Below are 10,754 nucleotides of genomic sequence, written 5' to 3' on the forward strand. Positions count from 1 at the left end.
TGGAACCTAGGGACACTTTCTCACTCATATTCCCCAGTGGGACCCAATAAAACTTCAAGAAACTTTGGAGTTTGATTCTCACTCGGAGTTCTTAAGAGGTTTCTTCAGCTCCTTCTCAGGGACTGATGTTCAGGGCCTCAGCACAAACCCCGAGAGGGTCATTAAAGTCCTTGTGCTGTGTCTGTGCTCCTGAGCTGGGCTGGGCTCCTGCTCAGAGTGAGATCCTGGCAACCAAGAAGAGCTTCAAAAACACTTTGGTCTTCCTGAGCAACTCTTCTCAGAGCCCAGCAGGGCTGGGGCACTGCCTGCAGCCACCCCAGGCACAGCAAAGAGACACAGAGAGTTTCAATGAGTCAGGGCTGGGATAGTGCTCAGAAGTGACTGGGGCAGAATCACTCCCAGCCCTTGACACAGGAAGCCTCTGGCTGCAGGACAAGGCAGCTGCAGCACCTGGAGCGATCTCCTAAAGCTGGAACATCCCAATGCCTGCAGACTCTGTGAGTACATTCTCTGATTCTTGTACAGAGCAGCCAGGGGTGCCCAGGGTTGTCCTGCAGAGCAGGGTCCTGCAGCCCAGGGTGCTCTGCTGGGGCAGGGACTCTGCTGCCTGCCAGGGACAGCTCTCAGCCAGCACTGGGAGCTGCTCACAGCACTGAGGGACAAGGTCTGGGTGGAAGGAGACAGCTGGTAAGGCTTGGAAGTGCTCTTGGAAGTGTGATGGGGATGCTGCATTGTTCAGGACTGCTCCCAGCATGACATTTAACTGCAGAACATTTCCAAGTAGATTACATAGGGAGCACAGCAAGGCAGAGGCTGCATAAAAGAGAAAATCCTGATTTTATAATCTTCTTCTCTAGGTTGTCTGGATGGGAAATTGCACATTGATATTCATCTGTCTGTTCAGGTTGAGAAAAATAAAAGCAATTTCTCTCAAGTCTGAATAAACCAGGCAAAAAAAGAAATCAGTACAGGGGCCCTTATAGGCAGCACCAGTGTCTCTTTTCCAACATCCTCAGGATTCCTCTGATGCTGCCATTAGAGCCTGCAGAGGCAGAGCTGGCCCTGGGCAATGCCCTGGGCTGGGAGGTGTCTGCAGGGCAGAGCTGAGCCCCCAGGGCTGGGCTGGACTCTGGCAGCACTGGCAGGGCTCAGCCCTCGGCACAGGGAAGCAGCTGCTGGCAGGGACAGCTCCAGGCAGCAGAGCCCTGGGCAGGCAGTGGGGGGAAAGTGCCACCAAGCTGGGCTGGAATATTTAAAGTCCTTTCCAAACTGAACTATTCCATGATTACTTTTCATACAGGTCCCCATACCAAGACACAGCAAATGTCCAACAGCAGCTCCATCAGCCACTTCCTCCTGCTGCCATTGGCAGACACGTGGCAGCTGCAGCTCCTGCACTTCTGCCTCTTCCTGGGCACCTCCCTGGCTGCCCTCCTGGGCAACGGCCTCATCATCAGCGCCGTAGCCTGCGGCCACCACCTGCACACCCCCATGTTCTTCTTCCTGCTCAACCTGGCCCTCACTGACCTGGGCTCCATCTATACCACTGTCCCCAAAGCCATGCACATGGGACACCAGGACCATCTCCTGCTCAGGATGTGCTGCACAGCTCTTTTTCTTTGTCTTCTTTATTTTAGCAGAGTATTTCCTCCTGACTGTCATGTGCTACGACGGCTACGTGTCCATCTGCAAACCCCTGCACTACGGGACCCTCCTGGGCAGCAGAGCTTGTGCCCACATGGCAGCAGCTGCCTGGGCCAGTGGCTTTCTCACTGCTCTGCTGCACACAGCCAATACATTTTCCCTGCCCCTGTGCCATGGAAATGCCCTGGGCCAGTTCTTCTGTGAAGTCCCCCAGATCCTCAACCTCTCCTGTTCAAAATTCTACTTCAGGGAAGTTGGGGTTTCTGCTTTTGCTACCTCCTTAGCACTTGCTTGTTTTGTGTTCATTATTTTCTCCTATGTGCAGATCTTCAGGGCAGTGCTCAGGATCCCCTCTGAGCAGGGATGGCACAAAGCCTTTTCCACCTGCCTCCCTCACCTGGCCGTGCTCTCCCTGTTTATCAGCACTGCAGTATTTTCCTACCTGAAGCCCCCCTCCATCTCCTCCCCATCTCTGGATCTGTCCCTGTCAGTTCTGTACTCAGTAGTACCTCCAGCCCTGAACCGCCTCATCTACAGCCTGAGGAACCAGGAGCTCAAAGGAGTCACAAGAAAATTGATGACTCTATGTTTTCAGAAGTGTTGCACTCCTTTTCTGCACTAGAGTCTTTAGAATGTACCTCTTTACAATCTCAGCCATTTTCCCCCCTTATTTGTCCATTTTTTCTTCACTTACTTTTTTAATGTTGCTCTGTTTTTTTAAAAATACTGCAACATTACTCTTTTCATTTCTACATTAATATCTACCCTTTAAAAAAAATATATATTCAAGAGGTCTCTTCCCTATGCATTTAAATAAAAACAAGTGCATGCCCTCTCCTGTGTGTCCTGGATCCTTCCTCAGCCCTTCTCTGTCTCCGCAGGGCAGTGCCTGTGGGCAGAGGTGGAGGTGAAGAGTCTCCCAGCACAGCAGCACAGCCAGGGACAATGGCCCTGGCTCTTCCCACATCTGCTCTTCCCAACTCCACCCTCTCCTTGCCAGCCCTTCTGTGGCTGTAAGGCCGCAGTGCTCTGGCAGCTTGGTCACTGTCCTGCTGCGTGTCCGTGCTGTGAGCACAGGCAGGGACAGGCCATGGGCACTGCTGGGAGACAGCTTGGCTCCAGCACAGCAGCTCCATCAGCAAAGGGCATCTCCTGAGGGCAGGGCAGGAAGGCTTTGCTCTCCTCCAGAGCTGCTGTCAGCAATGTGCTCCAGGAATGCAAAGCAAAGCCCAGTGCCTGGGGCAGAGGGGCAGCGTGCAGGGGGCACACAGCAGTGTCCTGGCACAGCCAGAGCTCCTGGCATGGACCTGAGGGAGCAGCAGAGCAGGGCCTGGGCTGTGTCTTTGTTCTGGCCACAGCCTGGGAAGGTGCCCCAGGGCAATTGTCCCACACCAGCCCCTCCAACCACCACACCCATCACTGGCCTCTGCCCCACCTGCAGGAGGTTGTTTGTCCCTGCATGGAGGGACACCAAGTGACCAGTGAGCAGTCTGAGTTTGCTCTGTACTGAGGAGATTTCAGCAGTGCATCGTGTGTGTGTGGGGAGATGAACCCAAGTGAGCACAAACACCATCATCAGCACTCGGGGCTGGCACAGTTCTGGTGGCACAAACGGTGCCTTGAGGCCACTGAACTCTGGGAAACCACCTGAATTCATTATTGGGCTGTAGTTAGGATTCCATAGAGAGAAACAGCCTGGGCAAGGAGGCTCCAGGAAAACGTGCTCAGGACAGCCATGGACTGCACAGAGAGACCATTGGGGTGGGGGTTTGTGGGGAGAAATCAGTAATGCCTCCCTTCTGAACCACCCTGAGCACCTGGACAGGGCTGTGCTCTGTTCTGGGCACTGACTTGGGACTGAGGGATGTGGAAAAGGCCTTTGGTGTCAGGGATGTTTAGTAGGCTGGGCAGTGTCACTGTGAGACCTCTCTCAAAGCCATTGGAAAGGCCAGAGCCATCCCATAGGGTCCTGGGCACTTGGGAAGGGCAGACATGGAAGCAGTCTGCAAACAGGGCAGGGAGGGGCACTGGGAGAGTCACAGACTGGTCAGACTCTGCAGGGAAGGGCATGTGGCAAATCCTCCTGCAGCCATTCCAGGTACTGGTGGCACAAGGCAGGGATTGCAGAACACCGGGGGAGGGAAAAGAAGGGGATGTTGTGTGCCCAGACTTTAGCCAGGCCTGGGACATGGTCTCCTCAGAGCCAGACTGGACAGAGCTGGGCTGAAGGGGTGGAACATGGGGTGGGTGGGAATTTGGCTGATCAATGAGGGTCAAATATCATCCATGGCACAGAGTCCCCTTGGCAGCCACTCCCTGGTAACATCCCTCAGTGACCAGCCCTTGACCACCACTTGGGAACATGTCTATTATCTCTATAATGGCATGAAATGCACTTTCAATTCCTTTGTGGATGCTCCCAAGTTGCAGGCAGTCTGTAATCAAACTCATCCAGTTAATGATGACTGCAAAACATAATTGAGAAGATGACTGAATTGGGTAAATTTGCCTTGCCATCAGGTGCAAAGCAAGCAACATGAAAAGGGAGAAAAAAATTTATGCATCAAAAGAAAGTAAATACGGAAAAAACCAAACCCGACCAAAAATAAAAAGCAAAACAAAGCAAAACCTACCCACAATAAAAAGCCCCTACAAACGAACCAACTACAATAAGCAAAGACAACAAACAGAAGCAACCAAATCCACAGGAAATCTCCTATCAGTGGAAAATGTTAAACTACCCAAGGGCAGAAGTGTAGGTGGTGTTCTGAAAGAAAAATGTCATAAAAAATAAATAAATCCCCTATTCCCTTTGCTTCCCCCACATCTTTCAGTTTATTGCTGAATATGATTGACACAATACGGAACATCCCTCAGGTCAGTCCAGCCCACCTGTCCCATTCCTGTTCCCTCAGGAACACTTTCCCACCCCAAGCCCATGGGTTGGAGGGGGTTGCTGACATGTCTCATGTGGGGTGAGCACTGTGACAAAGACAGAAGAGAACATTTACTCTTATCAAGGACAGTAAAACAGAGGAGCACAGCCTTGGAGAAACAGATCAAAGATGTCACTCAGGCAAACACAAGTCATTCAAAATGCAAGCAGGATGCCAGGTCAGCTCTGAAAGACTGCTGATAAAGCAGAAATTATGCAAAACAAGGAGATTGCCATCATTCAAAAGCAGGGATCAAGGAACAGCCACCTTTGCCAGATGTTGAAGACAGACTCCAATGAACCACATAAGGATTTGTGATAATGGATACCACTATGTGAAATAAAGTCAAAGGAAGTGGGGATAGCTAATGAGGACATAATCAGCATGTGTGATAAATCACCGTTTAAATGATGCCCAGTACACACAAATGGATGAAGGATTACCAGAGTGACCACCAGGCTGTAATAAAGAATACTCAAAACTTTGTTCAGAAATTTCTATCCAGCACATTTCCGTATCAGTGCTGTCCTTGACTCCATTATGTCCTTTCTACAGTTCCACAATAGCCTCTTGGTTCTATTGGAGTCCATATTGTCAAAATGGTTCCTTGGTTCTGCACAGCCACAATGCTCTCCTTGCTTCCACGAAGCCTTGGTGCGTCACAACTTCCCCTTGGCTGATGAACTGCCATAGTGTCTCTTGGATCTGCAGCATTGCAATGGACAATTGGTTACAAGCAGCCTCGCTGGGTCACAATGAATATTTGTTCCCATACGGCCCCAGTGTCCCAATGGCCCTTTGGTTCCATGAGGCCTCGCTGTGTAACAATGGCCCCTCAGTTCCATGAGGTTTTGTACTGTCAACAATGGTCTCCTTGGTTCTGCAGTGTGAAAATGGCTGCTTGGTTCCATGGGGTTCCTCAGTGTCACAGTGGTGCCCTTGGTTCCATGAGGCTCTGCAGTCTCACAATGCCCCAGATTTTCCATGAGCTTTTGTCCCATAAACCATGTCCTTTGTTTCAGTGAGGCTCCTCAGTGTTCCATTGGATCTGTGATTCCATGAGGTTCCATAGTGTACCATGATTGCCTTGATTCCAAGAGGTTCTGCTGTGTTACACTGGACCCTTGGTTCCATGAGGTTCCGTGGTATGGCCATGGTCTCCCTGGATCTGAAGTATCACTATGGACCATTGGTTCCATGCAGCCCTGCTGTGTCACAGCAGCTCCATGGTTCCATGAAACCCCGCTGCTTAACAACGGAATCTTGGTCCCGTGAGGTTCTGTACTGTCACAATGCTTTCCTTGGTTCTGGACTGTAACAATGGACCCTTGGCTCCATGAGCTTCCAAAATGTCACCATGGTCTCCTGGGATCTGCACTGTCATGATGGACAATTGGTTCCATGGGACCCTGCTGTGTCACAATTAACCCTTAGTGCCATGAGATTCTGGAGTGTCACAATGGTCTCCCTGGTTCAGTGAGGCCTTGGAGTGTCACAATGGCTGCATGGTTCCATGAGCTTCCATAGTGTCACAATGATCTCCTTGTTTCTGCAGTGCCATAATGGACCCTCAGTTCCATAGGGTTCCTACATGTCACAGGTCTCCTTGGTTCCATGTGGCCCTGCTGTTTCCCCATGGTCCCTTGGTTCCATGAGTTTCTGTGCTCTCAGCAATGGTTCTCTTGTTCCAATGGTGCCACTATGTCACACTGGACCCTGGGTTCCATGAAGTACTTGAGTGTCCCAATGGCCCCTTGGATGCATGGGGTCCCATAGTGTCACCATGGTCTCCTTGGATCTGCATTGTCACAATGGACCATTGGTTCCATGTGGCCTGGCTGTGTCACAATGGTCTCCTTGATTCCATAATTCCCCTCAATGTCACAATGGAGCCTTGTTTCTGTGAGGCTCTGAACTGTCACAATTGTCTCCTTGGTTCCATGAGCCCCTGCTGTGTCACAAGGGTGTCCTTGGTTCCATGAGGATACAAAAGCTTTGCATGAACATTGAGCAGCAACTGCTTAACACACCTGGGAGCATATTTCTGCATTCAAAAGAGGGGTGAAAGGTGAGAATGGCACCAGCAGCTTCCATCTGCAACAGTGTCCCAGGTTGGTGTTGTGTCTGCTCCTCTCCCGCCCCCACACCTCTCTGTCTGCATGGAGCTGCAGCCGGTGCTGCTTCTCCCCCACCTGGGGGGGCGTGGGGCCCTGGGGCTGTGCTGCTGCTGCTTGCTGCCCCAGCTGCTTGCTGCCCCAGCTGCTTGCTGTCCCGCTTGCTAGCCACCCCTGTCTGCTGCTGCTGCTGCTGCTGCCCCACTGCTTTCTGCCCCAGCTTGTTGTTGCTCGGCTGCTGCTGCTGCTTTCCCCTCCTCCCCACCCTCTTCTCTCCTTCATCTCGAAGATCTGTACCGGCTCCGGACGGGACCAGAACATCAGAGACTGCCTCCGGAGCTTGCCAAAGAAGCTTTTTCTCCCTTTCCAGCGGCGACCGTCTCTCACTTTGGTGAAATCGTTTTTTGTCATCTGAGATTGTACTTTCCTGGTGCTGGGAAGTGTTTTTCTTGTGTTTGTTAATAAATAGGTTTTTTTCACTTTTCCCCCCAAGTAAAACTCTTTCCGAGCCCAGTGGGGGGAGGAATTGTGAGGGGGACTTATTCTCTGGGGGGCTCCTTTGGAGGTTTCCCCTCCAGTTTTGTCCTAAACTTGGACAAATAATTTGGTGGCCCGTACGGGGAAACCAGAGAAAGTGGAAAAAAACCTTACTCTAATAATATTTTTTTTCAATTGGTTGTGTTGGTATTGGTGTGTTTATCGAATCCATAATGGCTTTTGGAGTGGAAGCCTGCCTGTATATTTGGTCTTTAGGGCTTTTTGAAGTGTTAATACGCCCGTGGTCTTTGGGCTTGTTCTTTTATCCAGAGATAGCCCTGGTGTTGTCCCTAATACGTAGTTTTTGCATTAAAGGGATATTAACCAAAATATTTATTGGGCTAGGCTTGCTTGTAATGATTTGCAGGATGTTTATAAGAATGTTAGAATCTACTTCAGGGATGTATAATTCATGGTTTGTGTTCTGCACTCAATTTATTAGAGGAGAAGCAGGCAAAGAGGACTATTCGCCTTTATTTTCCTTCTTCTCCTCTGAATCATTTACATCTCTGTTAGAAAATGTTCAGTTCTCCCTGAATGTTAAGGAAACCATCTTTCTGGTATTTAATTTAGTACGTTTTTTCTATACTCTCTGCAGCTTATATAAAATGAAGGCTGAGATTTCCAGAGGGGCTGGTGAGACTCCTGATTTAGAAGTAAAGCCAAGCAGAAGGAATTTTAGAGGAATGGGAAATGGGAGAATATGGGCCAAATTCTAAAACAATTTTCTGACCCTATAGTCTGGGACTTCCCATCTGAACAGATTCAGGATCCAGTCGAGGTTGCAAAATACCTGAGAGAGAAGTGTCAGGATGACCCTAAGGAAAAAATTCACTACAGTGAGCTGGGCTCGGGCCTATGCTTATCGTACCCTGTTAGATAGTGTAGAACAACAAACAAAGGAAAGGGAACAGGGAGATAACATAGCTACTATGCCAGCTACTCAGGCTGTAGTTAACACCCCAGGCTCGAGGACAGGGACGAAATTAGAAAGTAAGCTTCAACCAATGGCTGTGGCTACTAGTACAAGGAGTGGGAAGTGCACAAAGAAGACCGATCGGCCACTGGAGGATGATGATGAGGATGCAGGAGAAGGACCCTCAATGCCTCCTGATATAAAATCAAGAGTTAAAGCAACTGGTGTGAGATCAGAAACAAATAATGAGTCTCTTTCCCTAAAAAATCTTCGTGGTTTAAGAAAAGATTATACAAGATGACCTGATGAATCCATAATTAGTTGGCTGGTCCAGCTTTGGGATGTGGCAGGCGAGGCTACCATCCTAGATGGCACTGAAGCGAGACATTTGGGATCCCTGTCTCATGATCCGGTCATCGATCAAGGAATGATGAGGGAGGCTAACCCTCAAAGCCTCTGGGCACCTGTTCTGGATAGCGTGGCACAAAGACATCTGTGTGCCGATGACCTGTATATGCAGTAGACCCAGTGGAAAATCATAGAGCAAGAGATCCAATGTCTGAGGGAGATGGCGGTGGTGGAGATTATTTTTTTGGATGATACAACAACTAGGAATCCAGACCTGGTACCATGCACCCTGGTAATGTGGAGAAAGCTTGTGCGACTCGGGCCATCTGAATATGCATCTGCCTTGGCAATAATGAAGCGGGAAGAGATATATGAAACAGTGCTCGACATGGCAAAGAAGCTCCGGGCATACGCAGATGCTGTGCATGGCCCAACCCATGCCAGAATTGCCGCCGTGGAAACACGATTACAAAATTTAGAGGACACGATAGAGGAAAATCATAAGAGGCTCAGGGAGGAAATTAAGGAGGACCTCCTCCAAATTTCAGCTGTGCAAATTAGATTACCTTCGAAGTGGGTATTTTAAGGATCCAAAAGGCCTTAAGTGGGCATTTGGAATAGCAGCTATGATGGCAGAGCACATCCAGCAATTGAACACATTGCCTGGACTGTCCGAGAATCCGATTACAGTAGGACTGCTGAAAGGAGAAGAGCAACGAGTACCACTTGCCACTTCAATAGTACATCGCCGGCAATATAGGACAACACAAGATGCTGTGATCCCCATCCACAAGATGATCCGTGAGCTGGAGAGCCAAGGGGTGGTCAGCAAAACCCACTCACCCTTCAACAGCCCCATCTGGCCTGTGAGCAAATCTGATGGAGAATGGAGACTGACTGTGGACTATCGTGCCTTGAATGAAGTGACTCCACCGCTGAGCGCTGCCGTGCCGGACATGCTGGAGCTGCAGTACGAGCTGGAGTCCAAGGCAGCAGGGTGGTATGCCACCATTCACATTGCCAATGCGTTTTTCTCCATTCCTTTGGCAGCAGAGTGCAGGCCTCAGTTTGCTTTCACATGGAGGGGCATGCAGTACACCTGGAACCGACTGCCCCAGGGGTGGAAGCACAGTCCCACCATCTGTCATGGACTGATCCAGGCTGCACTGGAAAAGGGTGAGGCTCCGGAACATCTACAATATATTGATGACATCATCTTATGGGGGAACACAGCAGTGGAAGTGTTTGAGAAAGGAGAGAAAATTATCCAAATTCTCCTGGAAGCCAGCTTCGCCATCAAGAAGAGTAAGGTTAAGGGACCTGCTCGTGAGATCCAGTTCCTGGGAGTGAAGTGGCAAGATGGACGGCGTCCGATTCCTACTGATTTTATTAACAAGATTTCAGCTATGTCCCCACCTACTAACAAGAAGGAGACACAAGCTTTCCTAGGGGCCAAAGGCTTTTGGAGAATGCACATCCCTGAGTACAGCCAGATTGTGAGTCCTCTCTACCAGGTCACTCGCAAAAAGAACGATTTCCACTAGAGCCCTGAACAACAACAAGCTTTTGCCCAGATTAAACAGGAGATTTCCCATGCGGTAGCTCTTGGCCCAGTTAGGATGGGACCACATGAGAAGAACGTACTGTATTCTGCAGCCAGGAACCATGGTTTGTCCTGGACCCTGTGGCAGAAGGTGCCTGGTGAGACCCGAGGCCTACCCCTGGGATTCTGGAGCAGAAGTTACAGAGGGTCTGAAGGCAATTACACCCCAAAGGAGAAGGAAATTTGGGCCACCTACGAGGGAGTCCAAGCCGCTTCAGAAGTGATTGGTACGGAAGCACAGCTCCTCCTGGCACCCCGACTACCAGTGCTGGGGTGGATGTTCAGCGGAAAGGTTCCCTCAACCCACCATGCCACCAGTGCCACATGGAACAAGTGGATAGCCCTCATCACTCAGCCTGCCAGAACTGGAAAACTAAATTGCCCTGGGATTCTGGAAATAATTACAAACTGGGTCAAAGGTGAAAGTTTCGGTGTCGCAGATGAAGAACAAGAACCAGTGACATGGGCTGAAGAAGCTCCACCATACAATGAGCTACCAGCAGAGGAAACACGCTATGCTCTATTCACTGACGGTTCCTGTCGCGTTGTGGGGATGAATCGAAAATGGAAAGCAGCTGTATGGAGCCCCACACGGCGGGTCGCAGAGGCTACCGAAGGAGAAGGGGAATGTAGTCATTTCGCTGAACTCAAAGCTG

General features: G+C 50.1%; 1 protein-coding gene across 1 annotated transcript; it reads left to right on the forward strand.

Annotated features, from left to right (window-relative positions):
• Nucleotides 1-1,660: 1,660 nt before the first annotated feature.
• LOC130265967 (olfactory receptor 14J1-like) lies at nt 1,661-10,039 on the forward strand. The gene is made up of 3 exons (XM_056515310.1): nt 1,661-2,165; nt 2,526-2,551; nt 10,010-10,039. Exons 1-3 carry the CDS (start codon nt 1,661-1,663, stop codon nt 10,037-10,039), a joined length of 561 nt encoding a protein of 186 aa, XP_056371285.1.
• The last annotated feature ends 715 nt before the right edge of the window (nt 10,040-10,754 follow it).

The sequence above is a fragment of the Oenanthe melanoleuca genome, unplaced genomic scaffold (assembly GCF_029582105.1).
Source record: "Oenanthe melanoleuca isolate GR-GAL-2019-014 unplaced genomic scaffold, OMel1.0 S001, whole genome shotgun sequence".
NCBI classification, from domain to species: domain Eukaryota; kingdom Metazoa; phylum Chordata; class Aves; order Passeriformes; family Muscicapidae; genus Oenanthe; species Oenanthe melanoleuca.